General features: G+C 39.6%; 1 protein-coding gene across 1 annotated transcript in view; it reads left to right on the top strand.

Annotated features, from left to right (window-relative positions):
• Nucleotides 1-16588, top strand: part of NECAB1 (N-terminal EF-hand calcium binding protein 1) — a 172887-nt gene that overhangs the window by 122822 nt on the left and 33477 nt on the right. The window contains exon 6 of the mRNA XM_025393724.1: nucleotides 10484-10620. Within this exon, the coding sequence (XP_025249509.1) occupies nucleotides 10484-10620 (137 nt within the window). The remainder of the gene's footprint in view (nucleotides 1-10483; nucleotides 10621-16588) is intronic.

Genomic DNA, 16588 nt, shown 5'->3' on the forward strand with positions numbered 1-16588 from the left:
AGACAGTCAGATGCTTTCCCCTTGCTAAATTTGATTGTTATCTAACCTCATAAACAAGAATACACTAACCGTAGATGTTACTGACTTGGTTGATTTTCAAACAGGGAAGACTGATGCTCTGGTTTTCCTAATTAACTCAGATGATTCCATCAACCTGATGGGCAGAGCTTACTTACTGAGAAATGATGTGAAAATTAAGATGCATAGACAGTTCTCTAAGAAACCTGATTCAAAGCACTATGCTTCCAATACTAGGATTTTTACTCAAATGAATGCTAGTCCTGTTCCACCTCCACCAAAGGAAATACGTAGATTGAAATGTTTACATTTTGGCTTTCCGCAGACAAAAATGGAAGTATTAATACTACTTTGTTCACAATTTCCACTTAATGATTTGTGTAAATAATAATTATCAATGACATGAATGAACATTATTAGGATCTGAGAAGTATAACATTAGCTTTTATTAGCCTATATCCTTTCTGATAGACACAGAGGATTAAACTGTGTTTGAAAAAAAAAAAAGAAGCAGAATCTGAATACTGAGTATAATGTGTACATTTTTAAAGTACTTTATTATGTCTGTAGGAGTTCTTTCTGCCAGTCTCTAAAATCCAGGTTTTGCTTAAAGGAACACATGCCTTATGCCAACATACCAGTCTTTTGGGGAATTCAGAATGCAAAAAATCTCTTTTTGTACCTTCACAACCAACACATTTGTTGAGAATTAGAAGGGCCAGGCTTTGACATTTTCCAGCTTGTTATCTATTTAATTTTCCATCTGCTTCTTTTGCCACTGCCTTCCAAAGGAACATCTGCTGCATATCTGAGAAAAGGGAAGGAAGATTGGATCTGTGCCACCCGGGTCTGTAGTCTCAAACCTTGAGATCCAGAATAAGGGAAGGGAAGGAGACTAACGAATGGTCCAGAAAATGAAATGACGACAAACAGTCTGTTAGAACAAAGCTGTATTTTTCTTTATTGCAGAGCCCACATGACTGGGCAAGCTGGGTGGCAATGTCTACAACCAGCAAAGGCTGGATGCAGGGGGAGGCAGCTGGTGACTAGCCAGTGGCAAGAGCACTTCCCAGAGCTTGGACACTCCCTCTGGTGCCTGACTCTCCATGTGGGACCTGGTTTCTTACATATTTCTTAAGCATTTATGGGGCAGCTGCTGTGAGGCAGTTTAGTTCTGAGTACGCTGGAGGCAGAGAAGAATAAGACATAATCCCTGTGCTTAAAGAGCTAGCCTAAAATGGGGAAGATAGACAAATGAATAGATCATAATATCACAATGGAAACTTCTATATGCTAGGTAGGGAAGAAATGTAACAGAAATACATAGAAGTGGAAAGATGTACTCCTAATCCTGTTGTAGCAGGATGAGCCACAGACAAAACCTCTCAGACGCTGATTTGTAGAAGGAAGGGCTTTATTCAACTCGGAGCATTGGCAAGCTACTGCCTTAAAATCCAAGCTCCCCAAGTGCATAATTTCTGTCCCTTTTAAGGGCTCACAACACTAAAGATTTCACATAAAGGGTGGTGATTGATTTGAGCAAGCAGGGGGTACATGACAGGGGCTGCATGCACCAGTGGTCAGAGTGAAACAGAACAGAGCAGGGAGTTTCACAATGTTCTTTTATACAATGCCGGGAATCTATGGGTAACATTGGTTTCTAAGTCATGAGTTGATTTTTAACTACTAGGTTTAGGCCAGGCAGGTCCAGGCCCAGTTTTGGGCCTGGCACCGGGCTTCCTGTCTTTGGTTTCACTTCCTTGTTTTTTCTTAAAACAGGTACTGAGTATAAAACAATATAAAACAATATGAGAGGGTCTCTCTCTTCCCTCATTTCCCCCCTTTGAGACTCTCACTTTTTATTAGTGGGAATTCACACTTTTATTTTTGCTACTTATGTCTTTTTGTGCGATAGATTGATAGTGATTCACATAGTACACTTGTGCTAAAGCATTTTGGTGAACTAAGGTAGTGATGAAACTTTTTTATCATTTGAAGAAGTACAGGTAGCAAACAAGGGAGTAGTAAGCAGGTTTTTATTACTATTATAACTTTTATTATAAGAGGTTTAAATCCTCCTAGTGCTGGGAACTAATATTTAAACATGGCTTCAGGGTTGAATTCATGCTACACTTGTACGGGCACATGTGTCAGTTTTGTATATTTTTAACTATGTCTTTAACTACTTGCCTTTGATTATCTATGTGTAGACAGTAATTAGTAAGGTTAAATTTCTTATAGACCTCTCTTTCAGCTGCTAGCAAGTAGTTGAGAGTCAATCTATTTTGCTAGATAGCATTTCTTATCTGAGTTTCTTGACAGGCCAGAATAGTCAAGGCTTGACCGGTTTTATTAGTGATGATTTTTAAAACAGCTTGCAATCATATGATTCGGTTGAGCATGTCAGTGGGGGTCCAGTATCCCTATGAGCTGTCTTGTGTCTAAGTGGCAGGTCTATAATATTGTATAATTTTTAGGAGGTCATTTATCATTTTAATTACCTATGGCTATGCTTCATTTTCCACAGGAAGCATAGACAGGGAAACCCAGGAGTTCACCTGTTTTTATGGGCAGTAGGAAGAAAGATGGTTTAATAGCGCCAGTAACATAACTACCTGTCCATTGGTCAGGCAGCTTAGTGTAGGCTCTATGTCTACATATCCAGTATAACCCAGTGGGGGCAGTCCAGTCCCGGTGAAATTCTGAGTGGGCTCAGACAGTCTGCAACCTTGGAAATTTACTGAATGGATCTCTTTCTGTGTAATTGGAACTCCACCATGTAACTGTTTTATTGGTACCATTATACAGTTTTTGCCCCAGACAACTAAGTCATCCTACAGAATGAGTGAACTTTTCCTTTTTTAGCTATGCAATATTGTCCAATAATTGAGACTTTTAGAACCTAGAGATGATTAGGGTGACCCTTTTGGGCCAGGAATTCATTAGGAACTGGGTCTGTAGGCACTAATTCTCGGGCTTCTTATGGCCATTGATCTCTTACTATAGTTTCTCCACAAACGTAACATGAAGTGACAGTTAGAGACTGGGCTACATGCTCGGCTGACTGTAAAAACAAATTTCTGATTCTTCCGGGAGTCTCTGGCATTGGCACATTTAGTTTATCATAGAAAGTCTGAAATACTGGTTCTGGAGAGCATTTACGAACCTCCTCTTTTACTAAGATATTTACTCTAGGACCTAGTCCTTTCCTATTGATGCCCAGAGATACGTGTTCTCCTTTTTTTTTTTTTTTTTTTTTTAACCTTGGGTTTAAGGGATTTGTAATTATTAATTTTAAGGGGTTGCAGTTTCCACTCATACAGGAGGGGCTGCCTTCTCGTTTTTGGGACTAAACAGGATCATTTTCATCCTTTTTCTAAGTAGTCTAGATGACACAAGACCAGTAATTACACACATTTGCACATGAGCTTAATTTATGGCAGATAAACTTATTTCCTGCCATGAAATCTTTTTTTTTAATTTAAAGAATTGCATCTTATTTTATGCCAATTGCTATTGATAGTTGCACAAGCATTAAATTTTAGGGTTATATGCTTGGAGACCCCTCTTTTTTCTGTCCTAGCTATTGCTTTATTTGTGTCACCTAGAAAGGGACCAGTCCTTAATTTTATTTTAAAAACTGTGATCATGAGAGACTTAAAATGGGTCATAACACGCATCAGGTTGGTTATTTCCTGGGCTACACACCTTGGATAGAATAGCATTATACAAACAAGTTTCTTTTAGAGTCCTGGTACACTTATAATAACCATAAAATAATAGGACAGTAGCAATCTTTTGTCATACCTCAGTGACTTGATGTATATTCTGGGAACAGCCCTCAGTCTGAGGAAGGTCAGTTGAAGTCCTTACTGTACAAGTCCAAATTTTAAGGAAAACAAGTCTCGCAATGAGTTTCCTCATGTTTTGGCCGTGCATGGACCAGTCAGCTTCCGGGTGTGACTGGAACAGGGCTTGTCATCTTCTTCAGAGTCACTTTGTAGGGGTTGGCGAAGCTGCTCCCATCCATGTACAGCTCCCAGTCTACTGATGTTTAAGGATGCTCTCAGAAGTTGGGCTCACTAGAATAAACTGAGTCCAATACTTTTACACGGTTTGTTTAATTGGGCTCTCTGATACCAGGAGCAAGGTGGCGGGGTTTAGCGTGTTGCAAACTTCAATGATTATGCAGGCATTTTCACAGAGCAAGCTTTGGTATCTAGTTAGTCTAGCATTCATTAACTAATGGTGTCTTTTGGTATTTATTAAAATTACCACAACATGGGGGGACTTTATGTTTAGGTTTTACCTAAGCATTAGCTTATCTGCTTCTTGTGCTAACAGGGTTGTTGCTGCCAGGGCCCTTGGACATGGGGGCCAGCCTTTGGAAACCCTGTCTAGTTGTTTTGAGAGATAGGCCACTGGCCTTGGCCAGGACCCTACAGTCTGGGTTAAAACTCCAACTGCTATTTTTTCTCTTTCTGACACATAGAGTGTAAAGAGTTTCGTCAGGTCAGGTAACCTCAGGGCTGGGGCCAATATGAGTTTATCTTTTTAACTCATGAAAAGCTTGTTGCTGTTGGTTGTAATAGATGTAGTTTATCTAATCTACATTTTTATTGACTGTCATCTACCAAAATATTGACTTAAATCTTGTAACTATTTGATTTCAAGCTTTAAATTGATCTGGTATTCCTTGCGGGTCTCCAATTGCAGCTAAATAGATGTGAGAGTTGAAAGAACTATAAGGGGATTCTCTTGCTTTACAATGTCTTATTATTATTTTTTTCCTCTGATTGATGAAATGCCAGGGTGAAAGGGATAGCCAAATGGACTAAAGCACAAGTGCCACTCTAGTTATTCGGCAGAGTGCCCAATAAAGGTCCACCACAGTACTACCACAAATCTGCTTGGGGATGAACAAGGGCTGACTGATTGATAAGCTCTTGAAAATTCTTAAGCTCACTGAATCCCTTCAGGTCTCCAAGGAATGCTAAGTCTCCTCCCTGCCATGAGAGACACAAAGTGAACTTAGCGTTGGGAGACTGAAGCTGGATGGCCCTCGGGGGCTGACCCACAGGGACTTTGGGATATAGCAGAGAGAGCTTGGCATGACTTATTACTCCAGGCTGTAGAATCCTGGAAAAGAGTTACCATGCAGCCCATGCCTGGTTGACTGCAGGACCGCCTTAGTGGAAGGGGGACAATCAGGGCCTCTGGCCTGCCATGTGCACAAGCATAACAATTACTTTTGTTTAATGTGCAGACGGAATATTTGATTCATTTTAACCAGGCATTTGCATCTGGATATGCTGTCTTAATTGCTAAAGTTTGTTTTAAGTCTTTAACTTCTATGATCCTCTAGTAAAATGAATGTTTCCTTTAGCACCTATCTTTATTCATTTTTTGACTACAGAAAGCTAAACACCATTTTATATTTAACAACACTTCCTGTATGACTTTTACACCAGATAAGCTAAATTTTACCTTTATATTAGTGTGTTATCAATGTTAAACTTAATTTTAATAAAACCTTGTAGACATATTTATCCAGTTTTTCATGTTTGATCATAAGATTTTATAGACTCTTTTTAACCTATTATAATTTTTGTTCAAGAGCAGGTTGATGCTTTAAGAAAAACCTGTTGCATTTTTACTTTAATGTCCAGTTCACAGAAAAACTGGATGATACCTTTTTAACTTTAGCTAATATGTTTACACACAGAATTTTCTTTACAATTAACATTTTAAAACTTGCTTAAACTTTCAAAACAATAATTTTTTTTAACCTTTTAATGTAGGTAAAAATCCACATTCTTATGCCTCCTTATAATCTTTTTACCAAAGATAAATTTTACTTTTCTTATGTGCCTTGCACATAAACTGTTTCTTCAATAGTACTCAGGAGGCCTTATTATTTTTAAATTATACAACATTTTTTGTATAAAATATTTTTGTAACTTTTTTCTTTTACGACTTTTGCAGACAATTTTTCGACATTTTTCGTCTCAACTTTCTGACTTATTACAAGCACTTTTTTCTTTAAACAACCAGTTAATTTATTTCAGGACAAGAATTTACCATATAACATTATTTTTATATAAATTCTGCCTCCCCCCTTTTTTCTCTTTCTTGAAATTTTTTAACATAGTTACTAGTGGGGTGGGCTTATTTGTGCCTGACCTATACTTCTTTGAGACAAAACACCACACTCACACCACACGCACACCACAAAACAAAAAACAATTAAAAAGGGCACACACACACTTCTGCAGTTTACACCAAACCAAAATCAGAGTATCCAGAAATCCAAGCCAGGTCAAAATCAAAACCAAAGTATCAAGCAGTCTAAGTCAAGTCAAAAACAAAAACCAAAGTGCCGGTACAGGCACACGGTGGGTGATCAGGCCATGCTTCCACTCAAATGGAGTGGGCAAGTTCCCAACACCAGTCCTCTCAAGCAATTCAAACCAAGTCAAAACCAAAACCAACACCAAAGTGCCAATGAAGGCACGCTGTGGGTGATCAGGCCACACTTCCACTCAAATGGAGTGGGCAAGTTCCAAAGACTAGTCTTACCAAGTTTCTGATGTCTGGACTCCAAGTGTCAGTTCCTTCCCGGTGTTCAGCCACTGTGTTAATCCTCTGTGGGGGCCTGCTACGTGCTGCTCTGGCGAGGCATCCCACCAGGGCAATTGCCTACCCAGGAGCGCTCTTTGGATCACGTCACTCAGGCTGCCTGGAGTCCCCAGCAGGGATGCTCCACAGGGCAGGCCTAAGCCGCCTAAGGGGCTGCCTCGGCCGTCCATCAGTCACCTTGCTTTGGGGTCAGAGAACCAAGAAATGTAGCAGGATGAGCTGCAGACAAAACCTCTCAGACACTGAGTTGTAGAAGGAAGGGCTTTATTCAGCTCAGAGCATCGGCAAGCTACTGCCTTAAAATCCGAGCTCCCCAAGTGCACAATTTCTGTCCCTTTTAAGAGCTCACAACACTAAAGATTTCACATAAAGGGTGGTGATTGATTTGAGCGAGCAAGGGGTATGTGACAGGGGCTGCATGCACCGGTGGTCAGAGTGAAACAGAATAGAGCAGGGAGTTTCACAATGTTCTTTTATACAATGCTGGGAATCTATGGATAACATCGGTTTCTGAGTCATGAGTTGATTTTTAACTACTAGGATTAGGCCAGGCAGGTCCAGGCCCGGTTTTGGGCCTGGCGCCGGGCTTCCTGTCTTTGGTTTCACTTCCTTGTTTTTCTTAAAACAGGTACTGAGTATAAAACAATATGAGAGGGTCTCTCTTTTCCCTCACTGTGAAGAGAAGTGGTGGTTCAAGGAAAGGAACAACTGTACAGAGACAATGCTACAAGCAGAGACAATGCTACAATACAAGAAGGATAAGTAGGAATAATAGAAAACAAGTTGTTTTTTTCTCCTTATCAATGAGGGGTAGTATAAAACAGCAAACCTTCATAACTGACTCAAACATAATCCTCCAAACCTTAAACCCACCCACCACCCCTCTCAATGTCAAGGCGTCAACATTTATATCAAAGAAAAGTATCAACCAACTGAGTTCTGCCACTTTTCAATGTTACCTACAGAGTCACTAGTAAGGTTAACAAACTCTCATCAGAGTGAGATAAGAGGGTCAACCTAATAATAACTTTCTGATTTGCTATGGTGGAGCAATGATAATTAGCCAATTGCCTGACTTTAAGTTTTCTTAATTATCTAACTTTAACATCGACAAAACATTTATATGTAAGAACACAATAGCAAATGCAATAAATTCTTAGAGTTAGGAGTGTATCTGCAAACAATCAGGTATGAACAAACCTCTACTCCACCATAAGGGATACAGAAATAAAAGATATGACCTTTCTGTCAAAGAAGCAGAAACCTAATTTCAATGCCTGGAGTGTTTTAAATGGCTAACTATAATTTTAAAAATCTCTTTTCTATAATTCTGACATGACAAATATGTAACATTTAAATGAGAAAAGAATAAGGACAATGCTATGCTTTATTGCTCAGTAAATGTATGCTTTCTTCATTTTTCACTGCAGTCTACAAATAAGTATAAAACTTTTTCTCATTTGTTTTATATTAGTCATAGTATATACGGAGATACAAAAATAGTTGGCATAATCCCTGACTTTGCAATTTTATTTTATTTTCATTTTAATAAATTTTATTTTTTAAAATATTCATTGGTGATGTGGAAATAACTGTGGGAAAAGACTCAAACACACCTTTTTTTCTATCATCACATTTTCTTTCAACCTCAAAGAAAAGCCTTCCTCAATTTTAAAAACTCGTTCAGAGAAAATTTTTTGAAGCTTTTTTTTAACCAAAAAATAGCAAGCTATGAGCTAATATTAAGTATTTGGAATATTTTTAGCTTGATTTAACTCACCCAAAACTCTTAAGATTATTATAAGCATGTAATGGTTATGTTTAATTTATGGTTAGTTTCTTAAATGGAGTTTAAAGACATTGCAATTTTTTATTTTTAAATAGGACTATTATATATGGTAGATGTAAGAGTCAGGGTTCTCCAGAGGGACAGAACTAATAGGATAGATGTTTATATGAAGGGAGTTTATTAAGGAGAATTAATTCACACCACACGATCACACAGTAAAGTCCCACATAGGCCGTCTGCAAGTTGAGGAGAAAGGAAGCCAGTGGTGGATCAGTCTGAGTTCCAAAACCTCAAAAGTAGGGAAGCCAACAGTCCAGCCTTCAGTCTGTGGCCAAAGGCCTGACAGCCCCTGGCAAACTACTGGTGTAAGTCCAAAAGTCCAAAAGCCGAAGATCTTGGAGTCTGATGTTTGAGGGCAGGAAGCATCCAGCACAGAAGAAAGATGAAGGCCAGAAGACTCAGCAAATCTGCTCTTCCATCTTCTGCTGCCTGCTTTATTCTAACCACGCTGGCAGCTGCAGTAGTTGATACCCACCCAGATGGCAGGTAGGTCTGCCTCTCGTAGTCCACTGACTCAAATGTTAATCTCCTTTGGCAACACCCTCACAGACATACCCAGGGACAATACTTTGCATCCTTCAATCCAATCAAGTTTACACTCAATATTAACCATCACAGTAGATAAGAAAATTTCCTGTGTTGTTCACCTGTAATGAATGGGCTTAAAAAGAGGCTGATGATTGAAACCTTTTACTATTTCAAATTGAGAAAGAAATGAGATTTTCTATGCTATTACATTATTCTTCTATTAGCAAAACTTCCAAAGTAAATTATATCAGGAGGCCATAATCCAATTCTTCCTAAAGTTGATAGAAGCACAGAATATTTTTGAGTCGGAATGTATGCCAGAGTTACTTAGTGATTTATAAGTGGGAAAGCTGAGAACCAGGAAGGTTAGATACCTAAATCTTATTTGTGTAGGTTTATAACTATGCCCTAAGTTTCTCCAGCATATCATGATTCGTGGTATTATCTTATCACCGTCAGTCATTTTGTGTTTTGTCTTTTCAGCCATAAAAAATTTTTGTTTAGGGACAGAGACGAATAAATCTTTTCCTTGACTGAACTTGAATATACCATTTCCACTCAAGACTCTAGAAAATCAGATTTCACTGGCGGTCCCATGACCTGAAAGAGTGGCCCTGTCACCATCTTATTCCACACCAACCTGGTTTTCTTTGTTGGTTCTCCCTGAGATTTTAGGAAGACAAGCACAGCAGGTGGTACCATCCACAGTTCACCCATCTACCTTGAGTAAGCTTGGCAAGTACATTTATTCAGTCTGCAGTGACCTCTGCAGTGACCCTGGGGCTGTTTCAGTGAATGCTGCTTTTGTGGCTCAGGTGCTGTCCTAGAAGTTAGTTGTTAATGAACCTCAGGTAAAGTAACTGAGGGAGAGACATAAGCAGATTTAGTAAACTGTTTGAATATTCCAAGCCTAACATTTTCTGAATTTTAAATAACTACACATAATTTTCTTTGTCTTCAGCATAGTACAGATCAAGCATAAGAAATGCATCAGGAGTGAATTAAGCCAATTGCTGAGACGTGGCTGCACTTTGTTGGTAATAGAGAAAATATATGATGGCATGGTCAACATTCAAATGAGACGTAGAACAAACCCTGAGTTAGTCACATTCTGATCTTTTTTTTTCCCCCTGAATAGTTATTTTTTCTTTTCTACAAACGTCTATTTTGCAACTCTGCTGGCTTTGTCCTTTTTCTTAATCTTGAGGCAGGTACATTGGGAAGCAATTTATTCCAGTCATTTCTGCAGCTTTTTTATTCATCTCCTGGTGGGTGGATGAGAGCTATGCTGTAGCCTCCAGGGCTCAACAGATCTTTTCTCTTCTCTTCTCTCCACCCTCTCTCTCTAGGATCAATCAGGGATTGATGAGTACATGGTAAAAGAAAAAAAAAAATCCTGGGTATTTTTTTCTACCATACTTCTAATTGCATTTGTTTTGTCACTCTTAGGACTACCAAGAAGCCTCCAATTTGGAACAATTCGTAACTCGGTTTTTATTGAAGGAAACCCTGAATCAGCTGCAGTCTCTCCAGAATTCCCTGGAATGTGCCATGGAAACTACTGAGGAGCAAACCCGTCAAGAAAGGCAATTTACATGTTTTCATCTGATGTCTGCTTGGTGACTCTATGTTCATGAAAAAACAATTGAGAGGCATTGTACTTATACTAGTGAAAACTGAAAACAAGAATTGATATATTTAAAACGAATGACGGTGACCTCCACTGGTTGCTTGCCTTATTATTTGCCTCTAAAAAGACCATTCCACTTTTTCTTTTACTGTCAGTCATTTAGTCAACTCTATCTATCTATCTATCTATCTATCTATCTATCTATCTATCTATCTTTTTTTTTTTGAGACAGAGTCTCACTTTGTCACCCAGGCTTCAGTGCAGTGGCACGATCTTGGCTCACTGCAAACTCTGCCTCCTGGGTTCAAGCAATTCTTGTGCATCAGCCTCCCGAGTAGCTGGGATTACAGGCACATACCACTACGCCTAGTGAATTTATTGTATTTTTTAGTAGAGACGGGGTTTCACTATGTTGATCAGACTGGTCTTAAACTCCCAACCTCAGGTGATCCTCCCACCTTGGCCTCCCAAAGTGCTGGGATTACAGGTGTGAGCCACCAAGCCCAGCCGACTCAACAAATTTTAATTGAAAATTTAGTAGATGGAGAAGACTTTAAAATATTATGAATAATATAAAGATACATTCAACATAATGTCAATCCTTAAGAAGGCCTAAGTCTATCATATAAATAAGACATGAACACAAAAACTATACTGCAAGGAACAAAGTGATAATAAATACCACAGAGAAGAGGAAATACATTGCCAATGGTTTTCAGAGTAGTAAAAGATTAAATATGGATAGAGGGATGGAAGGATGAGAAAGTCAATTTCATGGAGTTCTCTATTTGAACTTGTCTTGTAAAATCAAGAGATCAGTGAAAAAGCCTGATGGGAAGACAAGATTTGAACTGGACCTGTAGGATGAATTTGAGGGCAGAATGAGAGTCTCTCTAGAGGGATCCATCTCACCCATCTCCTGTTACCCACCTCTCATCTGGCTCACTTCTCTTTGGTTATCTGGTCACTGATTGGACAGTAATTTCTCTGGGAAGCCTTCACTGCTCATTCATACCTCCCACTTCACTACCATGTATTCCCATAGTGCCCTCTATTTATATCTACTTATCTCAGCCCCTTCCTTGTTAATTTGGTGTAATTTTGAAAATGTGGAAATGATGGGAAAGACCCTTACAGACTACATGAACCTGGATATACTGGGGTGACCTGAGAATTCAGTAAGCCTAATTATTTCAGGAAATGGAGAAAAGTGAATGATAGAAATTATTTCAAAATTATATGCCACCAATAGGTATCACTGAGAAAATAAGTGGTCATATTGCAATAGCTATATAAATAAAGACACTAATGCTTAAGAGAAACCTATACTAAAAATGTGTAGGGCAGACATCAAGGCAATCCCAGCCAACAGTTGATATTTTTCTGAGTTGTCATTGCTCATATCTTGCAAGTTAGAGAAGCTTGCAAAGCTCTTGCTCCTGGGGCATATTTTGGTGGATGTGTTACTTTAAACTTACAGATGTGCTTTATCTAACTTTTACATCTTAAATTAGAGAGAAGGAAACAGTAAGTTTTCTGAACAGGCTGATAATAGACTACCCTGTAAGACCAATTTTCCTGAACAAATTAACTGATACATAATTATTTGGACATCTCCAAAATAGTGGAATTTTCAACCATGTGTTTACAATGTCAAAATGAGTGAGCACCACCAAATTCTAATAAAAAAGCCTGTAATTCCAGAATCTAATGAGACCATGCAGCTGATTATCACAGCGAAGTACTCTTCAGTGGATCTGTGAAGCATTCTCTACATCATAAACTTCCTGTTTTCACTGCATTGGGTGATTCCATACCAAATGGCAAAGTATAACAATTCACTTTAGAAAAGCAAAACCCGCCTCCTCAGCTTTGAGCAGAGGATAACTGAATGTCTTGAAGCACAGTGAAATTGATTTCATGTTCCTAATGAGAAAAATGAGGCCTCCTGTGTTGTTTCTTTTGTTTGGACTTTCTGGAAATAAAATGGGAACTCCCTTTTTAGAATCAGTCATCTGCCACCTGAGAAGAGGCTTGAAAAAGTGCTCTACTCCCCTTCTTCACCTGCACTTTTGTTTTTTTCTACAGTCATCCCCTGCAAACTTGTGCTCTGCATTTACCACCATGCAGTAAATGTTTAATGAACAACAGTTCTTTGTGTTAGGCCACAGGCTAGCCTTGAACTCTTGTGACTGCTGCCAGCAGCTGCCTCGCAGCTGTGCTTAATGAGAAGGAGCATGACAATATAGACTTTAAGGAAAGTAGAAGACACTAGAGAATTAATGAACCTTTTTCTTCTGGATTTCTCACTCAAAAACAGCTTCAAATTATGGGAAATGTTACACCTCTGACTGCAGTTTAAGGGGTGCTATTGTATGGCATTTGACTAAGACATCCAGGAATGACCAAATCCCACCCCACATCTGTGATACTCCCCCTGAGAGGTTTATAAAGAAATACATAAATAAGCAAACAGAAAATAAGGTACCACTGTGGATTTATGCCCATAATATCTGATGAACCATACTGAAGCACGTGAATTAGGCCCAAACCCAAAGGGGCTGTGTCTCCTCTCTCAAGGTTGTATCTTTTTATCAGCTGGCCACCAAAATTGGGGAGAGCCCTGGGACCTTCATCAGTGAGGAAAAGATAGAGAAAGGAAAACTATACCTTTCCTATGATGTCAATTAAGAGACCAGTGAAAAAGCCTGATGGGAAGACAAGACTCTAACTGGACCTTTAGGATGAATTTGAAAGGCAGAATGAGATTCTCTCTAGAGGGATCCGCCTCACCCACCTCATGTTACCCATCTCTCATCTGGCTCACTTCTGCTCGCCTGTCTTGTCACTGATTGGACAGTTCTTTCTCTGGGAAGCCTTCACTGCTCATTTATACTTCCCACCTCACTACCATGTATTCCCATAGTGCCCTCTTTTATATCTACTTATCTCAGCCCCTTCCTTGTTTATCTCCCCCATTAGACACTGAGTTTTTAGATGGCATAGATTTGCATAAGTCCCCTCTACTTACTACAACTGCATGACAAAGATATGAAAGTGAATGAATGAAAGGAATTCTAGGTGAAAGGAGTGCTGCAGAGAAGCAGTTAGTGAGGACCCAGGACACTGAGGAGACCAATCTAACAGTCATCTGGGGTTCAGAAAGATCTTAAAAGCTAGACAGATGCAAACAAAAATTCACCAGTTTTTTGTTTGTTTGTTTGTTTTGAGACAAAGTCTCACTCTGTCACCCAGGCTGGAGTACAATGAGGCAAAATCGGTTCGCTGCAACTTCCGCTTCCCGAGTTCAAGCAATTCTCCTGTCTCAGCCTCCTGAGTAACTGGGACTACAGGCACCCACCACCACGCCCAGCTAATTTTTGTATTTTTAGTACAGATAGGGTTTCACCACATCAGCCAGGCTGGACTCGAACTCCTGACCTCAGGTGATCTACCTGCGTCGGCCTCCAAAGTGCTGGGATTACAGGCTTGAGTCACCATGCCCAGCCAATTCATCAGTATTTTATGTTAGAAAGGAAGATTTTGTGATGCCCTTCACAGTCAAGAAGTTACAACCTGCTGGTCAGGCATGATGGCTGTAATCTCTGCACTTTAGGAGGCCAAGGCAGGTGGATCACCTGAGGACAGGAGTTCGAGACCAGCCTGGCCAACATGATGAAACCCCGTCTCTACTAAAAATACAAAAAATTAGCCGGGTGTGGTGGCAGATAGCTGTAATCCCAGCTACTCGGGAGGCTGAGGCAGGAGAATCACTTGAACCCAGGAGGCGGAGGTTGCAGTAAGCAGAGATTGCGCCACTGCACTCCAGCCTGGACAACAAGAGCGAAACTCTATTTCAAAATAAATAAATAAATAAATAGTTGCAACCTGCAGGTATCATTAAAATCTCCAGCCTTGTGATAATTTGCTTTCCCTTCAGCATCAACATTACCTTGGGATTTAATATTTGTGAAACCTAGGGATATAAAGACTCCTTGGAATATAGCAAATTTAGGGAAGTCATCTATTCCATCTCTCAGCCCCAGGGGAGAATCACACAGTATCATTCATCCTGCAGTAATGAGGTAGACATGCCATGTTGGGCAAAATGTCTGTGTCTATTCACGTGAAAATGGATAACTGAGAGAGAAGGGATGTATACAGCTGGAATGCCACAGAGGTGGAATTTCCAGATGGCATGCTACAACACTCTTTGTGTCTTCCCTGGCAAACTGACTAAATGTGAATTACATTAATCCCATGTGTTCAGAAAGTACCTATAGCTAATGACAAGAATAATAAGTATGTCATATGGAAGTTTCCCTCTAGAGGTCCCCTGTTCTCTTACATAAACCTCTCTTCCTCACAAACTAAATTTCTGGGAACACAGTTTTCATTATATATGGATTTCCTTTTTATAAAGGAATCTGCAAATTTGCTCTATTTCCCAAAGTTTTTCTATATCCAGGAATGTAATTAATTGTTTCTTGACTTGAAAGTTATTTTTCTCCTTTTGATAGTTGTCTATTATAGAAGTAAGGAACAGCTTTAATTTCACTTACAGGCGGTTATAAAAGTTTAGACAGCTTAGATTTCCTTAGCTTGAATGTAGAGAAGGATTGCTCTAATCACCTACCCCCCGACCACCAAAGCTGCTAAAAACTTGGAATTTTTTTTTTTTTTTTTTTTGAGATGGAGTCTCACTTTGTCACCCATGATGTAGTGCAGTGGCGTGATCTCGGCTCACTGCAACCTCCACCTCCCAGTTTCAAGCAATTCTCCTGCCTCAGCCTCCAAAGTAGCTGGGATTACAGGTGTCTGCCACCACGCCCGGCAAATTTTTGTATTTTTAGTAGAGACGGGGTTTCACTGGGTTGGCCAAGCTGGTCTCGAACTCCTGACCTCAGGTGATCCCCCTGCCTCAGCCTCCCAAAGTGCTGGGATTACAGGTGTGAGCCACTGTGCCTGGCCAAGAACTTGGATTTTTTTATACCGTAGAAAAATTCATAGGGAGATTTAGTTAAAGATTGAAGATTAAACATATAATTTCTTTTGCTCTCTCTCTAAACCCTTCAAAACATTATATTAAAAGTACCTGGATAAAAGGAGGCATTAACCTGTAAAAATAAGAATAGAAGAAGAGCCAAAGGGACAGAAACTTGGAATGTGGAGAGGTGAATCTAGTGGAAGTTGATTTAGAAGCTCTGAGAAAGCTGAAACTGAAGCAGGCAATGTAAGAAGCCAAGATACAATATATTTGGTATCACAGAACCTCAGAAAAGCTCAAAACTTGGCTGTCCCATGTGGAACTGAAAATGAAGGTGAAGGTAGGGCTGATATATTGCTGGAAGCTCCACCCAGTGCTATCTAGTGACTGCTCCTACCTGATCCTTGAAGAACCCCAGAGATAATCTGTCTGGAGAAGGTGAGCAGATGTATACCTGGCACAGCTGATAGGGCACAATACTAACAAAGGAGACACTAACTGAAAGTTGACATATTGAAGAGTGAGATGTGAAATCTCCTTCATATATTGTACTCCCAGAGTACTAACAACAGGGCTCAGACCCTCCAGTTGGGGCATGCTTCTTTGAGGGATGTAATTAATCCCAGAGAAAATACTTAACAATGCCAATGGTCAGGGTTCCCTGAAGAATAGGCCCGGTCAGGCCACTTTACAGTGAAAACTGCAAGTTGGCAATCCCTGCCACAAACAAAGAGGTTCCAGTCAGACTTGTAGTTCTTCCTTCTAAAATGTGTGGGGTCAACCAAAAGGACAAATCAAACACAAGAAAAGAAACTTGGAAGAAGCAGATAATCCAGAGAGCAGACAAAAACTTTCAAAAGATTTTCAATACCTTCAAAAACTAAAGAAAAGATACTGCATTTATGAATTAAGGATAGAATGCTTTAAAAATAAGATT

The sequence above is a fragment of the Theropithecus gelada genome, chromosome 8 (assembly GCF_003255815.1).
Source record: "Theropithecus gelada isolate Dixy chromosome 8, Tgel_1.0, whole genome shotgun sequence".
NCBI classification, from domain to species: domain Eukaryota; kingdom Metazoa; phylum Chordata; class Mammalia; order Primates; family Cercopithecidae; genus Theropithecus; species Theropithecus gelada.